The 15,106-nt window shown below is 44.9% G+C and overlaps 1 protein-coding gene across 2 annotated transcripts in view; it reads right to left on the bottom strand.

The window, feature by feature from the left end:
* The window catches only part of TRABD2B (TraB domain containing 2B), a 411,723-nt gene that overhangs the window by 40,560 nt on the left and 356,057 nt on the right, over positions 1-15,106 (bottom strand). The window contains exons 5-6 of one of the 2 annotated variants that reach the window (XR_012160561.1): positions 14,961-15,051; positions 7,545-7,630 (exon numbers count right to left, since the gene is read on the bottom strand). Coding sequence is in view for 1 of the 2 variants with exons in the window: in XM_073358274.1 (XP_073214375.1) it covers positions 14,961-15,051 (91 nt within the window). In the remaining variant the exon portion in view is untranslated. The remainder of the gene's footprint in view (positions 1-7,544; positions 7,631-14,960; positions 15,052-15,106) is intronic. The other variant, XM_073358274.1, reaches the window with a different exon arrangement.

Raw genomic sequence — 15,106 nt, 5'->3', positions numbered from 1 at the left:
CTCCTTTAGCTGTCTTGGAGTTTTCCCTTCCTACCCAGCCTCTTAAGTTCCCCTCTGGGTCTCTCTCGGTCTCTTCCCTGCTTAATCAGGGTCTCTCCCAGAGCTTTCCCCTACCTCCTCTGAGCGTCCTCCCTGGCACTTACTCCAGCTCTTTCCCTAGCTGGGCATTGTCACCACTTTAACCTGGCCCTCCCTCTTTGTACAGCAGCTCTTTATGGGACATTAGACTCAGAGGCTTTAAGGCCAGAAGGGACCATCATGATCCTCTAGTGTCTGACCTCCTGCACATTGCAGGCAACAGAACCTTGCCCGACCACTCCTGAAATAGACCCCTAACCTCTGGCTGAGCTACTGAACTCCTCAACTCATGATTTAAAGACTTCAAGTTACAAAGAATCCAGCACTTACTCTAATTTAAACCAGCAAGTGACCCGGGCCCCATGCTGCAGAGGAAGGCGAAAGCCCCCAGGGTCTCTGCCAATCTGACCTGGGGGAAAATTCCTTCCCAACCACAAGTGCAGCAATCAGGTGGACCCTGAGCATGTGGACAAGACCCACCAGCCAGGCGCCTGAATCCCTGATTCCCCCCAGGTGGAGCTCTTTTTATAATCAGGTTGGCTTAGCCCCAGGGTCTCCAGCCCACCGGGCGAGCCACCTCAGTTACAGAACCATAGAACTATAGTTGAGAAAACTGCACTAAGATTTGTGTCATTGAGCTTTTCCCCAGCTTTCCCAGGATAAGAAGAGCAAAGTAAACACTAGGCGATTTTCTGACTCTTCTAACTGCATTTATTCCAAACAATACATGTCACTGTCACCTTATGCTGAATCCTTTCCTAAATACCTGGACATGCACATGGTTTGTAAAATCATTGTGCCCTAGCACAGAATTATAATCATCCCTTGATGCACATGTAAAATTCTTATTTAACATTTATGAAAAGTATCATGCATTGGTGGAGAGGAGACTGTAGGTCTCACTACCCAATTCGGATGTGTAGGTGTTGGGACAGGAATAAGCAAAGGGTTGTGTGGGCAAAAATGGCCTATGGAAATGTAAAGGGCTAGACTGACCACATGGCCTTCTTCCTTTGATATATGTAAATGAGCAGAGTTTGACCATCAGATCAGAGGTGAGTTCCCCATCACGGGAGGTACTAGATGCCCTCAACTCTCATCAGTGTTGAACTCAGGCGGGCAGAGCGGGTTAGGGTGCGGGGGGTGCCCATTCTTCCGGAAGCCCCCAATTGGCTGGGGTCCCTGGGCATGGGCCTCTGGCCCAGTGGCTAATCCACCACTATGCTGCAGGCTTCTGCTTCACAGAAGAGAGTGACCATATCTCAAGTAGGGATGAAGCCAGTCAGTGATGCTTTCTGCCTCCAGAACTCAGGCAGGAGGACAATACTCAGCCAGCTGGATTGTGCATTATATTCCAAGTGTGTAATAAAAACAGAGGCACAAAGATGTGGATATAGAAAATGATTACACTTTAGAAAGATATTTCAGTTTCACTGAATAAAACTAACTCATTCTGAATGCTGTTGGCACACACACATACTCTAGGGTTAAATATATCCCAATGCCCACAGAAACCAGCATCTTCATGGAGGCTAAGTGGCAGCCCCACTTAGTCCCTTGTGATTACAATCCTGAATATACAGAAGTATCATTTTTCCTCGGTGAAAGGGGAGACTGTTTATCTGGGAAGCATTTCACGGCAAGCACAATAGGAAACTATTTAGATTTCCACAACTAGGCTAGTGCATGACTTCCAAGCTGTCCGTCAGGAATACTTCAGAACATAAACATGTCTTTGCAGTGGGGTTCCATGGAAAGTAGTCAATACCCTGAATCTTTCAGCCTGATTTGATTCACTGTTCATCTTCGTTTCAAAGTACTGCACTCACTTCAAATGCAACAGGGCCCATCGCTGGGAATATGCTCTCTGAGGACAACGGATTCCAGACTTGTATCAGCAGTTCCAAATTAAATGGAGATGGGTTGTCTCTACAAAGGTATTTTTGTGACTGGCTTTATCTTTGCATAAATAATTCTGAAATATAAAGTTGGGGCTGAAACCGATGAGAAATGTCATATAGTTGTTAGAACAGGCCAGTGCCTGCAGGACTCCTGGGCCCTACCTGTAACTTTGTCACTGAGCAACTGCATGATCACATGCAAGTCATAATGCTTCTGTGGTTCTATAAACTTCACAGGGGCCAATAGGGAGAGAATTCAGGATTTTCTGCTCCAGAAAACAATAGCTTTCAATGAACTAGAGCTATATTCCTTAGTGGCCTCTAGAAGGTGACGAGTACACACCCACTTGAGCAGGCCTGAAATTCCATACAGCAGAGGGCAAGGCTGATCCATATGCTCTAGCAGTACATTAATGCTCAGATTTGCAAAGCCTCCTTAAGTGACTAAATATCTCAGGCTAAAAAGCCACATAGATGCTCAGTTTTCCCACCTGTAAAGTGGGGATAATACTACTTGTTTGCCTACTCTGGGGGCGGGAGGGGATGTAGTGAGGCATTGTTAATGAATAATTGTAAAGCTCTTTCAGATTCTAGGACAAAGTGCCCTAGAAGTGCCAAGAGTTACCTATTACTATTTAAACTAATGAAGAATGGTTTGGAAATACAGAGTGAAAACAATGCAGTCCTGGGATTGCAAATACATGCAAAAATGAGGAGCCTAAATGTAGCAAGACTGTTAAGCAACTTCAGTACTTTCCAACACGTGTGTCAACTGCAGGATTTCCTAATATTTTTTCTTTAATTTGGCACGGGCGAGGGAACATAGATATCACTGTAGACTATGGCCCAGTAGGTCAGCATGGAGGTGAGGCTGTAAAACAGTTGATACATAATTATGTGTAAATATGCTAGTTTGGGACCTTCAAAAGGATCCAGCATTAACTTAACTCTTTTCCCACTAAAGTCAATGGAAGTTTTACTTTTGACTCCAATGGGAGTAAAGTTGGGCCACTGCTTTAGAAAATGACACCCTACAGAGATGGGGTGCTTTACAAATGATGGACAGAGGAAGTCAAAGAAGCTGTGACAATTTACAGCAGCTGAGGATCTGCTTTACAGTGTCCGTCATACAGGCTAAGGGTCTTACTCTTGGGGGAATTCTGTGTCACTGCACACATGCAGAATTCATGTCCCCCACAGATTTCTTTGCTTCCCCACAGAAAAATGACTTTCTCACGGGGAAGCAAAGGGAAGCTGAAAAAGAGGTTACCTGCCCCTCCCAGCAGCATGGGTGTATTGTTTCAGGTGCCCGGAGCAGCCGGTGGAGAGGTAAATCACCACCGGGGGGGTGTGGGGGTGTGGGGAAGGAAACTGGGGATGCCTCAGCGTGTGGCTCCTACCCTGCGTTGGGCTCAGCTGCTAGTCCTGGCTGGGTTGGGGGCGGGAAAGGATGGGACATCCTCTTTCCCTGCAAGGAGCAGATGGGGGCAGGGACAGGAACAGGTAAGACCCACCCCCAGAAACCTCCCCCAGCTGCAGGAAGCTCCGCCCCCCACCTCTCCCGTTTCCTGACCCTATCGCTCCTCAGCCGCGGGTGCAGGGGTTCTGGAGGATCTGCTACCCTGTCTGCCCAACCCCTGTGCATCTGGACCCACCATACTCAGACAGACCCCTCTGCCGAGCCTCACCCCACCACACCCAGAACCCCCACACCAAGCCCCCCACATCCGAATGCCCACCCTGCTGAGCCTCACCCCCATGCATCTGGATAACCCCTCATACCCTGCTACCAAGTCCTACCCCCCTGCATCCTCACCCCTACCGAGCCGCACCCCCCACACCCAGAACCCCCCAATCCTGAGCTCCCCACACCTGAACCTCCACTCACCGAGCCTCACTCCCTGCATCCAGACCCTCTGCACCCAGACTCGCCTGCTGAGCCCCAATCACCTTTACCTGGACCCCCCTGCAGAATCCTGTTGCCCCTGCACCTGGAACCCTCCCAATGAGCCCTTGTGCATCCAGATCCCCCATGCACCTGAATCCCCCACTGAGCTGCCTGCACCCAGATTTCCCCACATGGAGTCCTCTCAACCCACACCTGGATCTCCCCACACTTGGATCCTGCAGGGCTGAGCCTGCCTGCACACACCTGCTGCTCCTGATGTGGAGGGGCAGGGCACCAGGGTGTTTCTGGGGCAGGCCCAGCCCTTGCACTGCGTAAAGGTCAGGTGCAGCTTCACTGCCGAACCCATGTCCTGGGGGAGTACGGGCTTCAGGGTGATCTCTCACCTCTGTGCAGCCAGTGGCCTGTGCTTCCCCCTCCCATGCTGGAGCCTCCACATTTATTTATTGACAAATAAAATTTGCAGAATTGTACAGAACTTTAAAATATTGTGCACAGAATTTTTAGTTTTTTGGTGCAGAATTTTTAATTTTTTGGTGCAGAACTCCCTCAGGAGTAGTCCATCTCTCACAAGCGGAGCAACTGAAGTCAGTGGGATTATGAACAATGAGCATTCCAGGACAAGGCCTAAACTGAACAATTCAGTTTTCATCAGGATTTCCTGATCTGTTGCTCTGTCCCTTCCCTGAAAATGTGCACGTGCCAATCCTAAAGTTGGATTTTTGTACTGGGACACTGCACTGGAAAATCTCTCTCTTGGAAAGAACCTCTCCATATTGGATCCATCGATGGCTGTTAGTCATGTGTTTCGCAGACATATCTACCTGATTGCTTTTGCCAACTTTTTTCTTATAGACATCCTCATTCCTCATTCTCCTTGCAACGTAGCACATCAGGGAGTGCAAGGGGAAAAAGTCAGTGTCTTTCAAAATGGATTAATGTTAATTAAGTTTGCAGGGGGAAAGAAAAGACCTGAACTTGTGCTCTCTGTAGTTCAGCAAACATGAAGTATTGCCATGTGCATCGATACACAGGAGGCTGCCCTGACACACAGAAAGTGGAGGAGTTGTTTTCCTGGGAAGCTCTGACTAAGCTAAAATGATGTCAAACACAGGAATTTAATCTCCAGGAAATGGAAAACAGATTGGTGTGATCCTCACTTGTAAGTAGCATGAACTGTAGTGAAGGGTGAACCACGAAGCTTAGTTTGGCTTACAGAGGGATGAACAAGTCTGGATGCTTCTCTAACACAGATCAGGAGTGGAGCTGGGTAACCTAGTTGCAGCAAACCATTTACTGGATGAATTTAGCTCTTCTCAGATGATCAGGAATGAACATTGTTAATCAAAATCATTCAATGGGTACTATATGCAAACATATTGTAAATTACTTGCTGACTGGTTCCTCAAGTAGTTGCTATTCGTCATTTGTTAGTTCTGCTACAGGCAAGTTTGAGGAGTGCTTACTTGTACCGGTGAGCACTTACTCCCAAAAGTAGATCCACTGAAGTGAATGTACTCAACAACATAAGTACTTCACAATCTAGCCCTGTGCAACTGGTCACCTAAATCACATGGTTTGGTTTCTGGATGACTTCCAAATCACCTGGGACTTTCAAGATGGCCATGTGAACACCTCAGCACTACTATAGGTGTGAAAATGTGTTTGTAAGTGTAGTCAGGTGTGGAAACGTGAATATTCTCAGCATTTTCCTTTTCAGCAACTATTCTTGTGAACCGAATTTTACTTGCAGAAATGTTGGCCAAAAGGATAATATGGAGAAAAGACCTTGGAACTTATTTCTTACACCTTGTTTGAAGGAAATCATCCATATTAAATACTTGCTTCTTCATATCATGCAGAATTACCTACAGTTCTGCTGACAACCAAGCGAGTCATTCTAATGATTACAACACATCCCACAAACTCCACTGTTAAAAGAGATGGCTCTGGAAGTAGAAAAGCTATCAGGTCAAATGTGTGAGGCCTCTTTGCACGACAGTGTGATAACGAAGGTAGGGAAAATTGACACTGGGTAGACTGAGTGACTGCAGACAGACTGCAGGCTTCCCTAGATAAATGGACAGTCCTTCAAGCCACATGATGCCACTTTATACCGTTGTACCACTTGAGCTGGTACAAAGTGGAGCATCACTTTAGTCCAGATTGATATCACCGGGGAATGAATCAGTCCAAAGGACAAGTGCAACATGATCACTGACAGGGCAATCTTCTTTCTAATCCTGTTTGAGTGAGAATGGGCCAATTTCTCTGCTGGTGTAAACTGGCACAGCTACATCATCTAAATTTGGTCCAATATCTCCAGGGCTAGAGGGTCATTCTGTCTCCTTTCTGATCCATTCTGTAGCCTCTCTGATGAGGACGTCAACAAAAAGCTACCATATTATTGCCAGTTCTGGCACTGGTTCCTGTCCTGTTGAGACTGGTCCCATGGGAGATATGCCAGGAAAAGCAACCCATTTCCTGTAGGTCACCAAACAACCATAATGGGCCAGATCCAAAGAACATGGAAGTTCAGCAGAGTCTTTCTACTGCCTTCAATGGACTTTGAATCTGTGGCTCTGTGGAACTGAGCCGTGGCTCCCTTGGCCAAGGAACTAGGAGCCTGGAAGCTCTAGGAGCCCCTGCTCTGAGGCAGTCCATGCAACAGACAGCCTAGGAGTGGGGGAGCCTGGTAGCTCGGGCTCCGCAGCAGAGGTAGCTGCAGAACTGGGAATAATTTCAATTTTTTTCTGGCAAAACTAATATTTTCTTTCAGAAGGTGCCCGATACCTGACAGGTGGCATAAACAACATACATAGACACTGGCCATAACTAAAGCCTTGCTATGAAGTGAAAGGGTCTTTAAGTTTTCATTGACAAGTTAACTCTGCTTCCCTACCCCTGATTTTGAAACCTTTCCCTATTTCACCCTCCTCCCCCCAAATATTTACCTTGAGTGACTCTGCCCCCCGAGATAATTGTGGAAACAGGGGAGTTAAAATCACGAAGGATGATATTTTAGGGCCATGTAGGAATTCCTCCATATTTCCATGACTGCATTTCAGAAGCATTGAACAATCCTATTCCCCAACTTTAGGTTAGGCAATACATTCACATACACATGGACATGATCCCTATTTAATCCCCATCCCCTCCTCTTTGGAACCATTGCAAATTATATTGTCATGTGAAAAACAATGAATTATGGCTTTGATTCCCTTCTGTCCAGGCTGTGATGGAGCTAGTGAAGGGAGGATGATCTAGAGGCTTGGATTAAATCCCAAAAGTTCACAGTAGAAATCAGGGACTGTTCCAGGGCTGCCACCTGGAAACCATTCAGGGTGGGGGAAAGATATCCAATTTTTTTCCCATCTCAGAAGAGATTTGGTTCAGGGTAGGTTAAAGTTTCAGGTGAAGATTCATGCCAGTTCTTACTTGATCTGAACCAGTTCACCCATCTCCAGACAAAGGTGTCATTTTACATTACATGCTATTTCTCTATCCTTCTCTTTTCTAGCAAAACTTTACCTCATTTGACTTCAACCATTCCACTCTGAGAGTGAAATCCTGGCCCCAACTGAAGTCAAGATTTCACTCTATAGATCTCCCTTTCCCCCCTTTCTCTCAATCTACTTTCACAATGTTCTTTGTCTTACCCTATCTTCTTTAAACATCGACCTCTGCATAATTTGCCTTCTTTGTTGATAGACCATCCCTTCCAACTCATCCTGTTCTTTTCCACCTGCCAAAAGAAGCCATTTCAAAGTTCATTTCAGAGACAGGTCAGAGATGCAAAGTTGACATCTGGATGTGGATCCAAGCTTCGCCAACATTTGCAGCTGTTCAGATCCAGAAGGACTGAAGCTCGCTGCAAAGCTGATAGCCACATTCAGACCTGAACGGCTCCAATTTGTGGGTGGGTTCATTTCTGGAATTTTGGTTTGGGATCATGGCCAGTTAATTGGCAGTTTGCTGTTCTGGGAAGTGTGATAAGAACTTTGAATGATGGGTGTGATGGATCCGTATAGCTCAGAGCACAGGGAAGAATGATGGCTATTGGCATGTGAGAAGGGAGATTTCCAACCAGTGGGAAGGTGTCCAGCATTATTCATCTTTTTGAAGCTGATCCTTCTCATCTGTAATACCAGACTGTGGTATAGTACAAACACAGCTTTATTTCTGCAATTAATTAAACATATTGTTTCTTCTAAGACTTAGACCCAGATCCTCAATGGGAGATAGGCATCTAAATCCCTTTGAGGATCTGGGCCTTAAGCCTACTGTTGATTAGAGAGAATTAAGCTATGTGAAAAGTGCTATCCATACCAACTCTGGGCCTGATCTTTGACACCCAGGGCCAGTTTTAGGAGCTGGGGCACAGAGTGGTTGTCTTAGGTGTCAACTTCCAGGGTGCACTGTACTGCTTAGCCAATTTTTTTTTCTTCACTGATTGGCTGGCTCCATTTTTCTTTGTTCATTTCTTTTTGGCTTAGTTCTCAGGAGATGGGGGAGGGGGTGGCACGGAAAACATTTTCCACCCTGGGCAGCAGAATGCTTAGCAACGTTCCTGCTCACACCCACGCAGATACCTAGAAATAAGAGCAATGCCTATATTCTATGCAGCTTCAGGGTCATAGATTTTTTTCTCTCATGCCCAGCATCTATTCTTCTTGTTGACACAGCAATTCTTAGATGCAGCAGATCCCATGCTCACAGCTAAAACAGCAGCATATAAAAATAACCATCGAGCTAATTTGTTTGCTGCTGCACCTCCAGGTTACCTTCTCTGTAGTCAGTGCACCATTCATATTTCTTTAAAATCAATTGGATTTGGGACATTCAGATGCATCCCAGGTGTGGACTGCTTGCTCTACCCTGTACATTCAGCAGCTCAGCCTGCAGCAGGTATATTCAGGGGCAAACTGTGTTTGCCTGCATTATGCCTATTACTCTTATATGCCAATCACATGCATTCTGGAACATACCTGGGACATACCACAACAGTGAAGGGGATTTTTAATAAGGTAAATTGACAGCAGGAATCCCATGGGTTTCATCATGATTGATATAATACAACCCTTAAGGAAGTAATAAAGTGGAGGCCATTGCATTTTGGTTTAGGGTGTCATACCCAAAAGTGCTTAAGGGCCAGATTTACGAAGGTATTTGGGCAGCTAACAATGCAGATATGTGTCTAGTGAATATACAAAAGTGATGAAGCAGGTTAGATGCCTCGCCTGCCAAGGGATTTTGCAAATTCCATGAGGTACCTATCTATATCTTTATGTGCCTAATTACCTTGGTCAAGCTGAGAGTTAGGCACATTTGAAAACATTCCCCTTAAGTACTAGTCCTCTCCATCAACAAGATCAAAATGTGCTTTGAGTGGATTGTGATGAAAAAAATATTTTTGAAATTGGATCCATTTTTTTCAACCTGAAAAAATGTCCTCATATGTCCTCAAAATATATTTGCTGGGTGAGCTGGAACAATGTTTGGATTTTGTTTTTCTCTTGTGGATCTCATCATGGCCCCTAAATAGAGGTTTCAGACAATGAATGGCTAAACATAGGTCTCATAGCCTTGCCCCAAGATAACAGCAAACATTCTTGTCTTGTGCCTCTTTCATTGAGGAAGGGAGCACATTCCACAGCAAATCAATCTTCCCTCTCTCTCTCTACTCCTTTAGAAAGCAGGGAGGGGGGAAATTTTGCCTCATACAGATTCCAATGGCTTGAGCAGATCTGTTGCCGCAGCTGCTGCAAATTTAATTTGAAACAGCAGAACTAAAAGATCAATTCAGGAAGCACCTGCGGCCAATGATGATTCTCTATTGTTCAAGAATTCTCAGACTCTACCCCATCCTTCAGCCGCGCGCCAAAGCTTTATGTACTGGATACAGTCTCATAGGCCAACAAAATGCACGGTAGTACTCCTTTCCATCAAACCACTCTGTTGGGTGCTATATTTAATGATATGTTCTTGCTGAATGGAAGAATATAAGCTGTGCTTTTATTTCCGTCCTTAACCTCGTGGGACTATACAGCAGAAATTAATCACCATCTTTCTATATAGGCTTCTCATCCCAGTGGAAGCAGCAAGAGGCAAGCCACAGCTGATACCTGGATACTGTGCCAAACCAAAGAAAGGTACAGCATTCTCTCTCCTCCATGACTTGCCAGCAGGTGAGGAGCATGGCCTTTGGGATGGCTTGTCCTACAGTCCTTATGCACAGGAGAGCTTGGGTACCACAGTTGTCCCTATCACAAGAGCACACAAAGTCAGAAGTCTACTCAGGTCCTCCTCCATGGATCCATGCAAAAGCCTGGCCCTTCACTTTCATGGATTCAGGAAGGTGATCATCTCTGCTCTTCTTAGCTAGGTTTTATTTTTGGTCCAATGTATAGAATTAAGCTTTCAAGGTAGAACACTTCAGATTTTATTCTTTGGATTCTGCTTTTGTGCTGTTTGAGTCTCGCACTTCTTCTAACACACATGATGAAATCCTGTAGGTATTTCTGGAGAGAATCTGAATATATTCTTATGCTTTCTGAAACTCAAATAGATAGACAAACGTGGCCTATTGGTCCATCTCCCTGCCAAGGTAGGATTGTTCCCTATACCATGGAACAGCATCCAGTGTTTTGTCAAAGCTAGTTCCAAATGATGGGTCTTCTGACTTTTGTCTAAAAAGACTGTCCTGCAGCCTAATATATCCCACTGTCAGGAAACTTCTCTTAATGTCTAGCCTAACCTTCCTTTCCTTAATTTCAACCCTTTACACCTACGTAAGCCCCCATGTTCTACCCTAAATTATGCCTCTCCATCAGTGTTCCCACCATTCAAATATTATGCCCCCTCACAGTTAGCAGATCTATAAGATCTATAAGACCACAGTTGGTCAAGCTATAAACATTTAGCCTTTTTAATTTTTTCTTGCAAATCAATACATCCATTCTGCCCATGCCCACAACCAAACAATCCAGTCAATCTTCTCTGAGCTTCTTTCAGTTTCTCAACTGCCTTTTGCCAATGTGGTGACCCAGAGTAGAACACAGTGGACTTGGTTCCCTTCTCTTTTATGCCCCTGTAATGCCATTAACCTCAGCAAGTTACTTCGGGTCTACGCTGGCATAAGTGAGAGGAGACTCAGACCCATTATTTCATGCGCAGTCCTACAAAGATCATGAAGAAAGCTCCAGAAAGTGATGTCTCCCTGCATGAGACTCAAAACTGTATGGACCTTTTTATTCTAGCCAAACTCATGTTTAATTTGCTGTCCCTTACCACTGCAAGGTACCTCTTTCATCAGCAGGGCTTTCCAGGTCTTCCCCTCCCTTTCTGTGTATTGGTACTTATTTTGATTTAAATGGTTAAAAAATATAAAGACATCTATACTAGGCTCTAGATCGCCTATCACTCTATTAATATTACAACATAAACTCAGCACCATTAAACAGTCGATCAGACAGGAACTCAGCCTCTTGGTTGTCTCCAAAAATAAGTCCTTTCTGCTCCTTCATCATTCTGGGAGCATACCCTCAACCCTCTCCAAAACCCCTGTCTTTTGCAGCGTGCCCAGAGGTAGCCAAATACAGACTATTCCAGACCCAGGGGGGAAGCACCCTCCGTGGTCCCCACTTGTCAGCAGCGTCCTTGCTTTTACAAAGGGGAACCAGTGGGAGTATGGCAGGGGGAGAGAGGCAATCCTGTAGGTAGACAGTACATGTGGTTTCAATTATTTTCCTTTCAGTGTATTAGGTTCCATGTCTCCAAACCCAATCTCACTTTGCTGTTTTCTGTCTGTCTCTGAACTTGCTAAGTTGTTTTTTTAACATTTCCTCTGTTCTGAGTGATGTTTGCAAATTAGTATCATCTGTAAATTTCATTAACATGCCATTTACGCCCTCTTTTAAACCATGAGTGAAGACATGGAGTAAGATCTCTCCCATGGCTGACTGATCTGTCCATCTAGGCATTTATGCCATGTTCCTCAATGTAGTATACTACTAGACCCCTCCTCCCAACTCGATCCATCTCATATAGAATCATAGAAATGGAGGGCTGGAAGGGATCTCAATATGTCATGCAATCCATCTGCCCATGCAGAGGCAAGATTAAGTATGCTTCCTGACAGGTGTTTGTGTAATGTACATATAAATATCTAGCACTGAACTCCCATCTCTCCCTTCACATGCTTGCTACACTATAGAATGCAAGTTTTCTACAACTCTTTTTTATGGGAACAGAGAAACACAGGCATCATGATTCTAGGAGACAGAATATAACATTTTACTCAGTCTCCCATAAAAAACTCAACCTGGACCTGGAGGACCAAGAACGTTATGGTTTTAACTAGAGCTGCTCAAAAATCTTCAACCGAAACATTTTTCAACAGAAAAGTTGGTTTTCGAATAAATGACTTCTTCTTTTTTTTTGGCAGAAAAGGTCTTTGATTTTTTTGTTGGCAAACAGAAAGCCCCAAACCTGAAAATGTTGGGCCTTTTTGTTTTAATTTTGTTTTTATGAACTGTCAGAATTATCCATTAACATTTTGATGAAAACCAACTCTTTTAGTGGTTTGAGTTTTCATCAACATTTTCTGACTAGCTCTATTTTCAGCTTAACTCCACAAGCTCTTCTCATTTACAAGTGATTCCTATCTTTCTACCCCAATGAATTTCCAAATTATATCTGAACATATGCCCTTCCTTCCCTCTTGTACCTTTTCATTTCTTTCTCCGTCTGATATTATTTAACTCTGGAGTTTTATGGCTGAATAAACTCTGTGAAGCATTTAGGATAAACTTTGTGTCAGAGATACTTATGCACCATTAAGCTTTATCATATTCTATATGAAGGACTGCAGGAGTTTTGCAAACAAGATTCAATCAGCTAAACATTAAGACTATATCAATCTAGATAGTGTCTTTGTACAGAGAACACAACCAGACAAGATTCATTAGTCCTGCAATTAATCCTGTTACTGAAACTCACCTCATATTTGCATTGGGCACTGTTAGTTCCACCAGGGACAGGAAAATGTGGCAGATCTGGCAATTTCCTGCAATATCCTTGGGAGACCTTATTAAATTATGTTTAAGTATCTTTGGAGCCCATTGTATTAAATTAATTGTTTATGTATTCTTGTGGGCTGGGATTGTATGTAACCTCTGGGGTGTGGGGGGCGGATGTGATAAGTGCGAGAGCTGGGAGCTCAAGGGACTATATAGAACTATGTGCCAGGCAAGAATGGGCTTTTGGAACAAAAGATATTAAGTTGTTTTCCTGGGAATTTCTCCAGAGAAGTGAATGCAAATTCCGCACCTCTGGGTATGCAAAAATCCAAAATTGAAACTATGCCCTGAGGAGCAGGCCATTTTCTGCTGGTCACCTCTTACAAGAGGCCAAGATCAAAGGGCCAAGCTGTATAAAGTAAAGACTGAACTATCCCTGGTGGTGCTGGTTCTGAGACAGTTATGAACTTGTAACCCATGGGGAAAACCCAGCAGTGGATTTTGAAGGACTGACACCTACCAGAGCCTGAGGTTGGAGTTGGGGTGATTTCGGGTAAGCCTTTTAGCATGCACATAGGTTCTTTTATTGTTTTTAATATGTTTTCCCTCTGATTATTTTTTACCTTAACAATAAATGTTCTTGCTTATACAGAGTGGTGTACAAACTTATAGATGTGGGCCAAGATGTTGTTCACAGCCTCTGGAGAGCAGGGGTGGTGGAACAATCTGTATAGTAGGGATGCTGAGGGACATTGAATCAAACTGTAAACCCTGTATATGATGGAAACCACTTCAAGCCAGGGGATGCTGCAGCACCCCCCCACCCCCACATCCCTAGTTCCAGCACCTACGCTTAGGGTGACCAGACAGCAAATGTGAAAAATCGGGACAGGGGGTGGGGGGTAATAGGAGCCTATATAAGAAAAAGACCCCAAAACTGGGACTGTCCCTATAAAATGGGGACATGTGGTCACCCTGCCTATGCTGGAGAGAAAGCAAAACACAGACTCTGGCCAGTTTAGGCCATCTAGCTTGCTGGGAATAGCACGGTGTAAGCAGAGAACTGCGCTGCCAGGAAAAACCCTAGTCAGAAGGGAGTGAGATGTGGGTCTCTGTCCAAGAGAGGTGATGGCTGAGGAGCCAGGAGCCTAGCGTGGGTGCCATAGAGGGGAACACACGTGCGATTGCTCAGAACTGTGGTACTAGCAGTTATTCCGAGCACAGGATTGCTAACAATCTTAGGAAGAAACAATGTCAGCCAATGTTATCTCCAGGGTGCACAGGGGAGGATGGCAGTGCAAAGATAATGCATTTCCTTGGATACTACCAGAGAGGAGAAAATTGCTCCAAAGCACTCCTCTCAGGATGTGTGCTTTGTCTGGGACACAGATGCACGAAAGGGCAGATCGATATCCCTGTGGAGGAAAAAGGGGCCTGGCACAAAGAAGCATCAACAGGAGCTAAAGTGGCAGCTCCTTTTCCAACAATGCACCATAGCCCTGCAGTGTTGAGGTGACTACTGCCCCCAGGGAGAGGGGAAGAGGCAGCGGGAAAGCTGCCGGGGAGAAGCTGACAAGGACAATGGCGTTTCTTAATGAGTAAAATAACTCAGCAGAATGGTACCACCTCTCAGAACATTGACTTGCTCTGGTCTTCACCATGGTGCATCTGATCTGGTCTGAATCATTAGGTGCTGGAACCAGGGTTGCTGGTGATGCTGCCGCACCCCCTGGTTTGAAGTCGTTTTCAGGGTACACAGAGTTTACAGGTTAGTTCAATGGCTCTCAGCACCCCCACTTTGCAAACTGTTCTAGCATCTCTGTTGTGAATAAGCAGTATCTATATCATCTACCCCGACAGGGAGCTACCTGCTGCCACTGTATCACACCTTTGATGTCCCTTAGCTGACGCTTCAGATGCCTTCCTTTGAAACGGGTAGCTGTAACTTATAGGGAACTTATAACTCACCCTCTTCGCTCACCAAAATAATCTTGCTCACTCGCAGAAAGAGAGAGAGAGAGATAGAGGTTAAAGGATCTGCAGGCAGCTGCTTACTTTCCAATTGGTTGTCCAGCAGGTGTATGCTCCACTTCAAAGCCTGCTTGTCTCAGCACATCAATCACAGTATTGTTACCCAGGAAGTGACCTAAAACATGGACAGAAAAATAGCCACGTCACTCAAACTGCTCCTTGAGGGTACT

Source organism: Lepidochelys kempii, chromosome 8, assembly GCF_965140265.1.
Source record: "Lepidochelys kempii isolate rLepKem1 chromosome 8, rLepKem1.hap2, whole genome shotgun sequence".
Lineage (NCBI taxonomy): Eukaryota > Metazoa > Chordata > Testudines > Cheloniidae > Lepidochelys > Lepidochelys kempii.
The sequence above is the reverse complement of the archived record's forward strand: the minus strand, read 5'-3'. Positions and strand labels throughout refer to the sequence as shown.